This window comes from Lepus europaeus, chromosome 7 (assembly GCF_033115175.1).
Source record: "Lepus europaeus isolate LE1 chromosome 7, mLepTim1.pri, whole genome shotgun sequence".
NCBI classification, from domain to species: Eukaryota; Metazoa; Chordata; class Mammalia; order Lagomorpha; family Leporidae; genus Lepus; species Lepus europaeus.
In genome coordinates, this window is record NC_084833.1 from 90,473,388 (window position 1) to 90,489,898 (window position 16,511).

The window sequence follows — 16,511 nt, forward strand, 5'->3', positions numbered from 1 at the left end:
ATCAATATTCAATTTATAATCCTGGCCTGACTCATCTAACAAGAAATCAATGGTGGCAAGGTGAAGAAAGCAAACAGAAGGTTTCTGCTGGCTTTGATGATATGCCTTCCTGCCATAACCAACTTTAGATCTGAATATAATATATGAAACATCTGTTGTTAGACATTCAACCATAAGCAGTACCATTGATGAGTTTGAAAAACTGAAACAATTAATATGCCTTCTGGGTTCCTAGGCTTTCTATGAAGATATGCTCTTTAGACAACACTGAAAAAAAAAAATCCACAAATAACCTAGCTGCCTGTCAATAAAAAACTTAACATTCTGTTAAGACTATGAAATCTAAACATACAGCAGTATAATGCTCACAGTGTCAACACTGAATCAAAGGTTATCAGACATATGATGGACCAGATAATATGAACCATAACACGGAGAAAATTTGCAACAAAATCAGACTCAAAATGGCGGAGATGATGGAAATAATAGCCAAGGGATTTAAAATCATTTTGACAATATTGTCAAGGAATTAAAGTAGATTTGAACATAATGAAGAAAGATATTTTTGGCCGGTGCCGTAGCTTAACAGGCTAATCCTCTGCCTTGCGGCGCCGGCACACAAGGTTCTAGTCCTGGTCGGGGCGCCAGATTCTGTCCCAGTCGCCCCTCTTCCAGTCCAGCTCTCTGCTATGGCCCGGGAAGGCAGTGGAGGATGGCCCAAGTGCTTGGGCCCTGCACCCCATGGGAGACCAGGAGAAGCACCTGGCTCCTGGCTTTGGATCAGTGAGATGCGCGGCCGCGGCGGCCATTGGAAGGTGAACCAACGGCAAAAAGGAAGACCTTTCTCTCTGTCTCTGTCTCTCTCACACTATCCACTCTGCCTGTCAAAAAAAAAAAAAAAAGAAAGAAAAAAGAAATTTTTAAAATAACCAAATAGATAATCTGGAACTAAAATCTTAATATCTGAAATGAGAAGTTTACTGGATAGACCTAACGATGAAGTCATTTCAGAATAAAAGAACAGTGGATTTGAACACATAACAATAGAAATTATCCAAACTGAAACAATGGGAAAAGAAAATACTGGAAAAAACTTGAGTGTCAGTGACCTATAAGACAATATTAAATATTTAACACATTTAATTAAAATCCCACAAAGAGCGAGAGAAAATATTTAAAGAAACCATGACTGAAAATGTTTCAAATTTGATGCTTATAAATCCAGATCCAAGAAATTCAACCAACTCCAACAGTAAGTATCATTGTAGACACACACACACACACACACACTACACAAAGGCAAATCAAAATCTAATTAAGCCAAAGGAAAGAATAATATACTACACACAGGGAAGCAAAAATAAGATGAAATACATAATGTATAAATGAAGGTGAGCATTTTTCAATGGTTAATGGTTATAAAATTCTTGAAACATAGTTATTCTAGAAGAACCTTCTAACCCAGATCTCTTTGTCTTATAGATTTAGTCTCAAAGAAAGCCCTCTAGGCCAAGTTTCTTTCCTTATCATCATCAATAAAATAATAAGAATAGACATTGAAGTAACTGCTTTGTTTTGTTCTCTTGACTGGGTTGAGTGACCATCCCTTTAGGAAAAGTACTGAAGGCTGTGATGGATAGAGGGTAAATGCTAGAAATATAATGCTCTCATGACTCATTTTCAAAATTTCACAGTAATATATTAATATACATTTATCATATAAACAAAAATTTTTATTCTAGAATGTTTTGATTTCTTGGTTTACTTTCTGGACTAGAAAAAGAATGTGTTTCTAATACAAGAATGTTTAGCCGGCGCCGCGGCTCACTAGGCTAATCCTCCGCCTTGCGGCACCGGCACACCGGGTTCTAGTCCCGGTCGGGGCACCGAACCTGTCCCGGTTGCCCCTCTTCCAGGCCAGCTCTCTGCTGTGGCCAGGGAGTGCAGTGGAGGATGGCCCAAGTACTTGGGCCCTGCACCCCATGGGAGACCAGGATAAGCACCTGGCTCCTGCCATCGGATCAGCGCGATGCGCAGGTCGCAGCGCGCTACCGCGGCGGCCATTGGAGGGTGAACCAACGGCAAAAGGAAGACCTTTCTCTCTGTCTCTCTCTCTCACTATCCATTCTGCCTGTCAAAAAGAAAAAAAAAAAGAATGTTTAAATTTTCTAAAATTTATGACATCTAGATTAGTATTTCTTTTAAAGATTTATTTATTTATTTATTTATTTATTTGAAGTCAGAGTTACAGAGAGAGAAAGAGCAAGAGATCTTCCATTTGCTGGTTCATCCTCTAAGTTGGCCCAGCTGCCAAGGCTGAGCCCTGCCAAAGCCAGGAGCCAGGAGCTTCACCCAGGTCTCCCATGTGGGTAGTAGGGGCCCAAATGAAACATCTTCCACTGTTTTTCTCAGACCACTAACAGGGATTTGGATCAAAAGTGGAGCAGCCAGAACATGAACTGACCTGAATATGGGATGCCAACATTGTAGGCAGTACCTTTACTCTCTATGCCACAATGTCACCCTCTATGGCACATTATAAGGGGCACTAATTTTCTTTCTTTTTGAGTTCATTTAACTTTGGCCTAGATTTAAATTTAACATCTTCTTATAATTTATTTCTATATATGCATTATATGGACTACATATGTCCAGTAAGTATAGATTAATCCATTTTAGATATGAGTGAGAAATGAGAACTACTTTAAAACATTTACCATACTTTGAAGTGATCATGAAATTGTATTTAAAATTAATAAATTTCATGGAAATTTCAGTGAGATACTGGCAAAATTGTCTATAGAACTTAAAAAGTTATTACTACGCTAAATCTCCAAAAAGCAGTCATCAATCTTGGTATTTCTTAACCATAAATCTGTATTGGAATTATGCAGAGAATTTAAAAATAATAAAAATGCCAATACATAGACCCTATCCAAACGATAAGCCATGAGGACTCATAAATAGATATTTTACAAGTTTTCTCACATGATTCTAACATAGAATCAGAGTTCAAAACCTTACTATATACTACAAGATTAACTTTTATAAAAAGGATCTATCTCTTAAAAACAGAAAGCTCACTTTAGAATCACAGAGCTTTTAGGAGCCACATTTAAGAGCAGTGGCTATTTCAGGAAAAAATCCAGAATTTTGCTTGCTTTTATGAAACCTTCAAGAAACTCCCTACTCTAAGTGGGGTAACAAAATTGTTGATAATTAATAACAAAATTATTTTCTAAGCTGTAACTGTGAATAGCATAATCAGATATCGTTTCTTTAGGAGTTAAAATTAAGGCAAACAAATTTTACTATAACTTTTTGTTACCCTCCTACTTTTTGCACTGGAGACTGTTGCAAGGATATGATTATTTATGTATCCACATTCTATGTAGTCATATTACTCTATTTTGTATGCCAAGGAAAATTGGATGGATTTAAAAACAGTGTTCCTTTTTTTTCCCCAGAAATTTTGTGATGAAGTTAATCGAATAACCAATTCTGAAACCCTCTCAAGTATAGACAGTCTAGAGGTTGGAGAACGTGAAGAAATATATTTAACACTTAATAAGGAATCTTCTACATCAATCCAGCCAAATTCTCTTTCCCTTGGATCTGCAAATCTACAATCAGCTAATCCAAGTTGCTTTGTTGAAGATAAACTGTCATTCTCCAAGACTCAACATATAAATAATTGGCTAACAAATATAGATGCTCCAACTACTCATGCTGTAGCACCTTTCTCAGATATTTTAAGTAAATCTAATGTACCTTCCTGGGAACAAACCCCATCTACTTTCAGTACAACCATGGAAAGAACCACAAGTACTGCAAATAATTCAGTAACCTTTGTGTATAGTCCACCTGTATTTGAAGTGGATATAAAAAGAGGAAAATCCTCTGAAACAAGCACTAGGAGCACAACTGACTGCACTTCTGAAGCATTCAAAAATGAGAGGCCATTAGTTACCGAGAGCCCAACATTTAGATTCAGTAAAGCCTGGACTGCTCCAGATTCTGTAGCCCAGGAAGTGGCTACATTTTCAGACCAACAGAAGCATTCTGAAGGAACTCAAGCAAATAGAACTACTTCAGTTCCTACTTCATTTGTATCAGCTGCAACACCTTTAGTTTTGCCATCTAATACACAATCAGCTAGGCCTTTAGCAAAGAGCAGTATACACATAAAAGAAATCAACCCAATGCAGTGTTCTGATAAGTTAGATGAATTGAAAGATGTTAAAGATGAAAAGATGAAATATTTTAACTGTAATAAGGAAGAGTTGCCTTTATTTTCAGGCAATTTTCAAGCTGCCTATTCACCTCACAATTCTAGTTCAAAAGATAAAAAACAAAAAGCATCTGAAACATTAACATCATTGTCTAATATAATTTCTAATTATGATTTAGTTGGCCAACACAAGAAAATGAAATATAACATTCATGAGAGAAATGGTGTGAGGTTTCTTAAAAGTATTTTAAAGAAAGAATCTAAATATGAACATGATTATCTTAAGGCAATTATTATAAATCAAGGCTTTACATTTGGAAATCAAAAAGCATCAGCTATCAGAGATAGTATTGAGTTAACAAAACAAAAAGGGAAAGGTACAGAAATCCCAAAGACAATTAAAAAATTGAGGTGGTTTGATGAAACTGGCAATATAGAAAATAATGCTGAGGATGGTCATGCCCTGAAAAACAGAACAGGAATAACTCAACAGTGGTCTCCAGAATTCCACGCTGAAAGTGATGCTGACAGCAACATAATTAGTATTCCTGCTTGTGCTGTAAATTCAGATGATAGAAAGAAGTCCAAGAATATTTCCATCTCTGACAATGCCACTTCTTTAGGAAGACATGGAATGGATCATGTGCCTTTGAATTGTTTTCTACCTTCAGGTTATAATCTTGCTAAACAAGCCTGGTCAGCCTCAACTAAAGAAGAAAGTAATATCCCTGTACATATTGGTAATTCTAAAACTCAGAAAGATGATCCACAAAGAGGTGGAGCAAAAGTAATCAGAAGAGCAGGATCTGCCAAAGTCCAACCAGGCCGTATATATACAAACAGAAAAGGCACTGTCATTCAGCCACCCTCTGCAAGCAAAGCCAACACATTTATACAAACTCAGGGTAAACTAATTATACCTCATCCTCCTCCTAAACCTACTTCAGATATCAGAAGTGGTAAAAATAAACAAATGTCTCACTGTCAATCAGTAATGCCTGAAAATTCTCAAAACATTATTGGATATAACTGTTTTAATTCAATACATTTGCTTCCAAAAGAACATAATTTGAATCAGTGGAATCAAGAACGTAGTCCTCTGCTCTCAGATGCTTGTTCTGACCTAGTCACTGTGATACCGTCTCTACCATCTTACTATTCTTCTGAGTGCCATACTCTACCAAAAACAAACCATTCAAATGGCGCTCAAATGATTGCTCAGCAAGATGGGACATTATATTGCACTCAAAGCAGTCCTGTTTATGAAGAAAGTTACCAGTCTGTGACTCTAAAAACTATGGAGGAAGATTCAGTTCTCTTGTGGAAAAGAGGGAATAATACTCCGCATCAAAATGAGAGGCCCACTGGTAAGGATAAATTTATATCTTTTTATAGATAAAATGTGGAACTTTTTAAATTCATGTGAAATTTTACTATTGAGGTATGGCAATATGCACTGTTTAGAAATTAATATTAAATCATAAATTAGTCTTATAGAAATAACTCCTTTAGTATTGTAACTTTGTCTAATAGCTAAAGCTTTTAAGAGAATGATCCAAATTGTGCTCACCTAAAATCAGAAACTTTGGCCAGTCTCCCTTTTTTTTCCCCATGACTTTTTCTTTTTAATTTAAAAAGGGAAGACAAGGAAAAGGATGTGATTCTTGCCCTAAATTACTCTGTTTCTACCATTACAGTCAAATTTTCTGTCAGGGGAAGAGTGAAAAATATTGCTTAAGTTATCCTAAAAAGACAAATAATCGTGGTTATATTATATATTATTTTTCTTTAAAATTTTTCTAAAATTGAATTGCCATAAGCTCATATATACCTAATCCTCCCATCCCAGGTCCAAAAGTAAGGCCACTGTGCTATTATGTGCTTATACAAGAATACTTCAAACTGCAGTGGAAAAAATTATGTTATCCTTGGTGCAATGCAGATTTGAAATCCACACATAGTTTTTCATAATATGCCTTTTGCATGAACTTTCTGAAGATCATTTCATATATTTATTTTCACATTGGAAAGAAAATTATGCCATTGCTTTCAAACTTTTCAAAAATAATTATCTATAAAATGCCCATGCCCTTACTAGCTGATTAGTTTGTTATGAAACTACTTTCTGCCTCTGAGGGAGTGGACCAAAAACCCATTTTCCTGCCAGTGGACATTCATTGCTTATTGAGAGTTAGTTTTGGTGGAGGTGGGGAGGTAAAAATGCAACTCTTCTTTTTCCAACAGTATAAATAAACATTAACATATAAAGAGAAAATTTAATATTCAAAGTGTTCTTCAATTAGACTATGAGCTTTTAAGGACAAGGACAGTTTTCTTTATAATTCATCATTTTATCCAAGTCCTAACAATGCCTGGCACTTTGTAGGCACTCAGATTTTTCTTGCATTAGATGAACACAAGCCACTTCTGCAGCTGCAAAGCTAAATGCAAAGACTATAATCTAAAAATCTGAAGTACTTCTCTATAAAAGTCAAGATTTTATTTATGTATATATTTTTAAAATTTTTAGAGAGACAGAGAGCTCCTATCCACTGATTCATTCCCAATGTCTGCAATGGATAGAGCTAAGCCAGGGCCAGAGACAGGAACTAAGAACACGATCCAGTTCTCAGGCATGGATGCAAGAATCCAATTACTTAAACCATCACTGCTGCCTTTCAGGGTCTGCCAGAGACAGGAAACAAATCCAGACTTCCCAATGTGGGATGCAGGCATCTTAGCCACTAGGCCAGATGTCCACTCCTAGATTTTATGTTTTCTGTCACTGAAATTTAATTCTCTTCTTATCCAATCATTTCACATGTAACTTTTCAATTTTCTCAGTATTTTGAAGAAATAGGATAATCATGCAACTTGATCTTCTAAAATAAATAACCACAGTTATCTTTTAGTTCCTTCTCTGTACCAGTCATAGGGCTAGGTAATTTCACTTATTGTCTCACTTAAAACTTATAATAACCCTAAGGAATAAATTTTAAAAAAAAAACATGCTTTACAAAAAAAGAAACAAAATTGTCTCCCATCAATATAGCAGAATTGGTATTTAAATTTCTAATATTCCAATGTCTTGTGCTTTTCCTACTAAAGCTGAATAATAACACTATTATCAAATAAATATGTATCAGACTCTGAGATAATCACAAAAAATGCATAAAATGGGTAGTTTATAAGATTCTCTCATTCTCTGATAACATTGGAATATAGTTCATCTGGAGAAAGCAGTATCTTTCTGATATTTATAAGGGAGTACGTCTTCTTTGTGATATAAGGGATGCTGGAAAATGTAATGAATTTCATCATCTTTAGCCATATTTTTAAAGAGATAAAAATTCTCTCACCAGAACTCTCTAGGAAAAACTCTATTCCCGTGAGGCTCAAATCTTTCAACTCTATCACATCCTATATCAAGGTCTCAAATCATTCCCTCCTAAAAGATGACTTTACAATCAGGATCGGTCATCATAATGAAGCATTCATGTGGGTAAACAGCCAATACCTTGATGTTTCTCAATCTTCTTTCATCTGTAATGATTTTCTGTACCACTCTATCAATTATATTTTCCCTTGGTCATATTATGGACCTTGTCGATATCCATAACTACCTCTTCTAAAATCAGTAACTCAATCACTTCTTCCTCTTAGACTGTAGTCTCTTATTCTTTCTACTTTTATTCTAATTCATCAACTCTGTTTTCTACTCCTTATTCAACTTAGATTAATGGCCTATCATTTCAATAATACTTTTGCCAAAACTGCCTAAACTCCCTGCCCTTGGTCTCTTTTGTCACACCAATCAGGCAGTCCTCCCTCCCCGGATGGAATAGGGGGGTGGGGAAGGGAATGAAAAACTTATTATCCACTTTTTCTCTACCTGATCTAAGGAGCAGAAAAAATTCATACAGTAGTTGAGCATATTGATTATGCTGTAGATTCATGATCTGATGATCAGCATTACCAGTTAATCTTATTTTTCAGGTGAATTTGCCCTATTTTTTGCAATAATTATTGCAAGTATTTATCTTCCCAAATATCTAATATCCCCACTGCTTCTACATCATGTATTTTCACCTACTTATTTTTCCCAGATCATATATCAATGGGAATAATGTCCAAAAATGAGAATAAATTTTAGTAAGAATGCTTTAATTAATATAAATGTGAATAAAATTTAATTTAAAATCATGCAAAACAATATTTTAGAGCTTATGGATAAACCCTAAATAATAATCTATGGATAATAGAATGTAGCAGAAATCATGACAAACATCAGACTCAGAGTAGTGACTATATCTGGTGAGAGAAGAATAGAATCTATGATGGACTAGGACCTAGGGTTAAAGAATATATTTCTTTAAATAAATAAATATAATAAATTTCTTTAAATAAATAAATATATTTGATAAAGAATATCCTCCACTTAATATACTAAAACAAAGTTAATCTTTAAGAACAAGTTTTAGTATGAACTCTCATAATACAACTCATTGAGGACAGATGTCCTGCATGGGGAGTTAGTGCACAGTGACTCCTGTTGTTAATTTAACAATTAACAGTCTTATGTATGACGTCAGTGATCACCCTAGGCTCGTGACATGAGCTGCCAAGGCTATGGAAGCCTTTTGGATCCACAAACTCCATCAGGATTTAGACAAGACCGTAAGTAAAGTGGAAGCTCTGTCCTCCCTTCAAAGTACCTCCCTCTTTGATGACCACTTTTTTCCACTGGGTGGTCCTTCATGAAGGACAATTTTTGCCACAGTGTCTTGGCTTTCCATGCTTGAAATGCTCCAGTGGGGTTTTCAGCAAGACAAGAATGCCTTAATGGCTGATTCTGAAGTCAGAGTGCTACTTTAAGTGATTGTCTTTCTATGAGTCTGCTCTATGGACTGCTTCCCGTGTTGGAGCATTCATGCCTTTTTAATTCTGTCTGTTGTTATTACCAAACACTTAATCCTATTTGTATGATCACTTTAACACATAATCTTATCCCTATGATCACTTTAACACATAGAATGCTAACACATAGAATGCTTTTTTATAAACCACCACTGCCTCACTTATAGGGATTTAGCATCAAATGGCAAGTTTTTAAACTGTACGCTTAGAAATAAGTCCATAGGAATGTATGCAAAACTATCCAGCTTTACAGTTACAAACTTCATATATTTCATAATTACAATTTTTGGGAACGTGATGATTCTCTCCAGGGTGCCCACCTTCCCACCCACACTCTCAGCCCCCTTCCTACTCCTTCTTATTCCCACTCTTATTTTTTACTAAGCTCTATTTTCAATTAACGTTATACACATGATTAACTCTATGTTAAGAGTTCAACAAATAGTATTAAAAAAACTGTTCCTCAACAGTCCAGACAAGGGATGTTCAGAGCCATTACTTCTTAAAATGTCAATTTCAGTTCTACAGATTGCCTTTTAGGTGCTCTATTAGGTGTCACAGGCCAGGGAGAACAAATGGTATTTGTTCCTTTGAGACTGGCTTATTTCACTAAGTATGATGTTTTCCAGTTTCGTCCATTTTGTTGCAACTGGCCGGATATCATTGTTTTTCTTTTTCTTTTTTTTTTTTACTGCTGTGTAGTATTCCATGGAGTACTTATCCCATAATTTCTTTTACCAGTCTTCAGTTGATGGGCATTTTGGTTGATTCCATGTCTTAGCTATTATGAATTGAGCTGCAATAAACATGGGAGGTACAAATAACCCTTTCATATGCTAATTTCATTTCCTTTAGATAAATTCCCAGAAATAGAATGGTTGGGTCATATGTTAAGTTTATATTCAGATTTCTGAGAAATCTCCATATTGTCTTCCATAGTGGCTTTACCAGTTTACCACCAACAGTGGATTAGGGTACCCTTTCTCCCACATCCCCACCAGAATTTGTTGTTGATTTCTGTATGAAAGCCATTCTAACGGGGATGAGGTGAAATCTCATTGTGATTTTGATTTGCATTTCCCTGGTGGCTAGTGATCCTGAGGATTTTTTCATGTGTTTGTTCGCCATTTGGATTTCCATTTTGAAAAACGCCTATTTAAGTCCTTTGCCCATTTCTTAACTGTGTTGTTTGTTTTGCTGTTGTGGAGTTTCTTGATCTCTTTATATATTCTGGTTATTAATCCTTTATTGGTTATATAGTTTGTAAATAAATTCTCCCATTCTGTTGGTTGCTTTTTCACTTTGCTGAGTATTTCTTTTGCAGTACAGAAGCTTCTCAATTTGATGTAATCCCATATGTCAATTTTGGCTTTCATTGACTGTGCTTCTGGGGTCTTTTCCAAGAACTCATTGCCTGTACCAATGTCTCACAGGGTTTCCCCAATGTTCTCTAATAATTTTATGGCATCGGGCCATAGATTTATGTCTTTAATCCAGTTTGAGTGGATTTTTGTGTAAGGTGTAAGGTAGGGGTCTTGCTTCATATTCTGCATGTGGAAACCAGGTTTTCCCAGCAATATTTATTGAAGAGAATATCCTTGATCCAGGAGTTGATTTTAGCTCCTAGATCAAAGATAAGTTAGTTGTAGATCTTGAGATGATTTCTGGTGTTTCTATTCTGTTCCATTTTTCTGTCCATCAGTTTTTGTACCAGTACCAGGCTGTTTTGATTATAACTGCCCTGTAGTATGTCTTGAAATCTGATATTATGATGCCTCTGGCTTTGATTTTTGTTGTATAAGATTGGCTTAGCTATTTGAAATCTCTTATCTTTCCATATAAATTTCAGCATCATTTTTTCTATATCTGAGAAGAATGTCCTTGGTATTTTGATTGGTATCACATTGAATCTGTAAATTTCTTTCAGTAGTATGGACATTTCAATGATATTGATTCTTCCAATCCATAAATATGGAAGATTTTCCTATTTATTTGTATCTTCTTCTATTTCTTTTTTAATGTTTTGTAATTCTCTTCATAGAGATCTTTGACATCCTTAGTTAAATTTGTTCCAAGGTATTTTTTGGTAGCTGTTGTGAATGGAATTGATCTTAGAAGTTCTTTGTCAGCCATAGCATTGTCTGTGCATACAAAGGCTGTTGATTTTTATGTGTTGAATTTATATCCTACTACTTTACCTAACTCTTCTAAGAGTTCCAATAATCTCTTAGTAGAATCTTTTGGATCCCCTATATATAGGATCATGTCATCTGCAAATAGGGAGAGTTTGACTTCCTCTTTCCCAATTTATATCCCTTTGATTTCTCTTTCTTGCTTAATGGCTCTGGCTAAAACTTTCAGGACTGTATTGAATAGCACTGGTGAGAGTGGGCATCCTTATCTGGTTCTGAATCTCATTGGGGATGCTTCCAACTTTTCCCCATTCAATAGAATGCTGGCCATGGGTTTATCATAAATAGCCTTTATTGTGTTGAGAAATGTTCTTTGTATACCCAATTTGCTTAGAGTTTTCATCATGAAAGGATGTTGTTTTTTTATCAAGTGCTTTCCCTGCATCTATTGACATAATCATATGGTTTTTGTTCTTTAATTTATTAACATGATGTATTAAATTTATTGATTTGCAAATGTTGAACCATTCCTGCATACCAAGGATAAATCCCTCTTAGATGGGGGGGAATGATCTTTCTGATGTGTTGTTGGAGGATTCAATTGGCTAGTATTTTGTTGAGGATTTTTGCATCTATGTTCATCAGGGAAACTGGTCTGCAGTTCTCTTTCTCTGTTACATCATTTTGGGGTTTAGGAATTAAGGTGATGCTGGCCGTTTGTAAGAATTTGGGAAGATTTCCTCCCTTTCAATTGTTTTTAATTAGCTTGAGAATATTTGGAGTTAGTTCTTCTTTAAAAGTCTGGTAGAATTCAGCAATGAAGCCATCTGGTCCTGGACTTTTCTTTGTTAGTAGGGTCTTTATTACTGATTCAGTTTCCATTTTTGTTATGGGTATGTTTAGGTTTTCTATGTCTTAATGGCTCATTTTAGGTAAATCCATTTCTTCTAGGTTTCCTGGTTTGTTGGCATACAGCTCTTTGCAGTATTTTCTGATGATACTTTTTATTTCTGTAGTGTCTGTTGTTACATTTCCTTTTTCATCTCTGATTTTATTTATTTGGGTCTTCTCCCTTTTTTTTTTTTTTTTTTGGTTGGTTGCCCCAGTGGTATATTGATTTATTTTTTTAAAAAACAGCTTTTTATTTCACTGATTTTTTTGTTTCAATTTTGCTTATTTCTTCTCTAATTTTAATTATTTTTTTCATCTTACTAGTTTTGAATTTGGTTTGCTGTTGATATTCTGGGTCTTGAGATGCGTTGATAGCTCATTTATTTGGTTCCTTTCCAGTTTCTTAATGTAGGCACTGATTGCTGTGTACGTTCCTCTTAATACTGCTTTTTTTTATCCCATAGGTTTTGGCATGATGTATTGTCATCCTCATTTGTTTCCAGAAACTTTTTTATCTCTCATTAGATTTTTTTTAAGATTTACTTATTTACTTGAAAGTCAGAGTTACACAGAGGGAGAAGGAGAGGCAAATAGAAAGAGAGAGAGAGAGAGAGAGAGAGGTCTTCTATCTGCTGATTCACTCCCCAGATGGCCACAAAGGCTGGAGCTGCACAAATCTGAAGCCAGGAGCTTCTTCCAGGTCTCCCACATGGGCACTGGGGCCCAAGGACTTGGCCATCCTCTACTGCCTTTTCAGGCCATAGCAGAAAGCTGGATCAGAAGTAGAGCAGCTGGGACTCGAATCTGCACCCATATGAAGTGCCAGCACTGTATGGTGGCTTTACCTGCTACACCACAGCACCAGCCCCTCTCATTAGATTTCTTCTATGACCCATTGTTCATTCAGAAGCATTTTGTTCAGTCTTCATGTGTTTACATATATTCTAGAGATTTTTGAGTTGTTGATTTCTAGCTTTATACCATTTTGGTCAAAGAAGGTACATGGAATGATTTCGATTTCATTGAATTTGTTAAGACTTGCTCTGTGGCCTAGCATATGATCTATCCTAGAAAAAGTTCTATGCACTGATAAAAAGAATGCATATTCTGCCACTTGGGGTGAAAAGTTCTATAGATATTTGTTAGCTGCATTGGTCTATAGTGTCGATTTGCTCTGTTGTTTCCTTGCTAATTTTCTGTCTGGTTGATCTGTCCATTGCTGATGTGGGGTATTGAAGTCTCCCATTACTATTGTATTGGAGTCTACATCTCCCTTCAGGTCTATTAACATTTTTTATGTTGCCAGGTGCCCTGTAATTTGGTGCATATACATTTATTATAACTCACATCTTCCTGTTGGATTGATCCCTTAATCATTATATAGTGTCCTTCTCCATCTCTTGTAACAATTGTTATGCTGAAGTCTATTTTGTCTGATATTAGAATGGCAACTCCAGCTCTTTTTTGGTTTCTGTTAGCGTGGACTATCTTTATCTAACCTTTCACTTTCAGTCTGCATGTATCTTTGTTGTTAAGATGTGTTTCTTGAAAACAGCAAATAGATTGGTCTTGTTTTTCAATCCATTCAGCCAGTCTGTATCTTTTAACTGGAAAATTGAGGCCATTTACATTCAAGGTGACTATTGGTAAGTAATGACTTTGCTCTTTTTTCTATAAGTATTCCTATTGCTTCCTTTGGATTTATTTTGTACTTCTATTGGTGGTTTTTCTGTCTTCTTATTCTTTCATAATAGTGGCTACCTCTGTGTAGCACATCCTTAAGCATCTTCTGTAGGGTTGGGTGAGTGTTGGCAAATTCTTTCAATTTCTGTTTATCATGGAAGGCCTTTATTTCACCTTCATTCATAAATGTAAGTTTTATAGGGTACAGTGTTCTGGGTTGACAGGTATTTTTCATTTAAGACTTGGACTATTATCTCTCCATTCCCTTCTAGCCTGTAAGGTTTCTGATGAGAAGTCAGCTGTGAGTCTAATTGCAGATCCTCTGAAAGTAATGTGATATTTTTCTCATGCCCATTTTAGAATCTTTGTTTTATTGTGAAGAGTTTGATGACGGTATGTCATGGTGAAGATCTTTAATGGTCTTGTCTGTGTAGGAGTTCCATGTGTGTCCTCTATTTGAACATCCTTTTCTTTCTCTAAATTGGGGACGTTTTCTGTAATTATTTCACTAAGTAGACTTTCTATTCCCTTATCCCATTCCATGCCTTCAGGAACTCCTAAAACCCATATGTTTGGTCGTTTGATGGTATCCCATAGGTCTCCAACACTGTTTTTAAGTTCTATTTTCTTCTCTTTTTTATCTGACTGTAAGAGTTCCAAAGATTTGTCTTCTAGTTTGGATACTCTTTCTTCTGCCTCATCATATCTGCTATAAAGACTTTCTACTGCATTTTTTGATTCATTCAATTCTTCATTTCTAAAATTTAATTTTGATTTCTGTTTTGTATTCTTGATTTCTTGGGAAGCTTTTTCATTCATGTCTTACATAGTTTTCTTTAGTTTGTGGGTTTGCTTCTGATTTTTTTAAATCATTCTATGATTAATTTTCTAAATTCCATTTCTGGTATTTCCTTGATCTCTTCATATTCACATTCTAATATTGAAATGTTGTTTTGTTCCTCTGAGGGAGTTCATGGTGACTTCCTTATTGTTATTTGACTTTCGGTTCTTATTTTTTGGAATTTTTGGAGTTGATTTTTAATTTTTGCTTCTGTTGACTTTTTTGGGGGGTGGGGGCTATGCTTCTGTGTCTTCCTAGAATGTCTGCCCTCTAGGTGAAGACCAGGATGTGTGTGGTAGGCGTGGCCTGAGGGCTCTGTTCAGTGCTCTAGGGCTGGGCAAGTTTCCAGGGTAACTATCCCCACTACACCCTGCAGCTTTTCATGTAGCCACCCAGCCCCAAGGTCTCAGCACCTAAGGTTTCCCCAGAGGCTGCTAGCACAAGCACCCCTCTATTTCCTGTAGTTGCACAGCCAGTTCCTGGTGGATCTCTGAGACAGTGGAGGCTTCAGTCCATTTACTCAATTACTAGCTCTGGATCACATGCTACAGTCTCTGACTTAATACCTACCCACTGCTGCTGACAGCGCTGCATTCAGGTGCCCCATATCAGTGGGCTTTTATGTGCATGCCTGCAGACTTTTTGTAATCCTGATTTAAAATTGCATCCACACTCTCTCTTCTGGGTCACGGGTTTTGTTTTGGAGAAATTGGTTTGAATCAGCCACCTCTCTCCATTTTCATATGGACCTCAGGCGACTGCCAACAAGGGCAGTTCCTCAGGTTCTCAACCAGACCCCTGGTATACTCTTACTGGTTCTATACCCACAGATTGCTATCATCTGCACCCTCTACCTCCCATCTCAAAAATGCCACCAGCTCTGGCTGTCCATTGCTCAAGTTTTCCTAACTCTCTGGGTGTGCGCCAACACTCACCACGCTGGTTCAGGCTGGTTCCTCTCCTGTGGGGCTTCCTGGACAGTTTTCTCTCCTAATCTTCATCGAGTGTATACTTCCTGTGCTTCTCCTTGCTGTTTCTCTCTAGCCCTACAAAGCTTGCCACTCTCTAATCTGCCATTTACCTCCTAAATTGAGAAGATACTTTTAATACTGAGTTCATACTCAAAATATGTGAACTCCTACAATTAATATAAAAAAGACAACTGAATTTAATCAGTCAGTAGTTAACAAAAGAAGCAGAACCAGTGAAATAGAATACAAAGGTTTATTGAAACAAGTTGGTCTTTGCAAATATGAGGTGTGCCTAGACAAATCTAGAAATCTCTAAGGCAGGTCCTAGGAAAGGAAAGACTAGAATTCACAGGGTTAAGCTAAAATGGTTACCCATAAGCAGAATATATAATTCTCTATGGAAGCCTCTACTTTTAAGGCCTTTTAATTGATTGGATCAAGTCCACCAAAATTGCCTAGAATAATCTCTCTTAAACAAAACTGAGTATGTCACACAGCAGCAAGTGGGACCCTGCAGATGACTCCTGCAGCCAGTGGCTGGTGGGGACACTGTCTTCTCAGAGTGAGGTGAGAAAAACTGTGGCAGTCCTTGCCACTGGTGATGTTGCCTGAGGGAGAACCTTGAGGTCCCCACTGAATTTGAGTCGGCCAGAAGTGCTAGCAGGGAGCAGAGTGTCCACTTAACTCCTTACAGAAATAATCCATTACTTATATCCCATCCCCCCAACCAAGGTGCCTGGTGATGAGCAAGGGAGGAAGCTCTTAATAAAGCAAGTAGAGACTGCTGTGGCCTGCACAACTGGGGGATTTTATCAGAGGGATAAATCTACAGTCTCCAATACTTT

The 16,511-nt window shown here is 36.5% G+C and overlaps 1 protein-coding gene across 1 annotated transcript in view; it reads left to right on the top strand.

The window, feature by feature from the left end:
• Positions 1 to 16,511, top strand: part of CEP126 (centrosomal protein 126) — a 113,699-nt gene that overhangs the window by 43,580 nt on the left and 53,608 nt on the right. Inside the window, exon 6 of the mRNA XM_062198319.1 lies at positions 3,468 to 5,598. Coding sequence (XP_062054303.1) covers positions 3,468 to 5,598 — 2,131 coding nt within the window. The remainder of the gene's footprint in view (positions 1 to 3,467; positions 5,599 to 16,511) is intronic.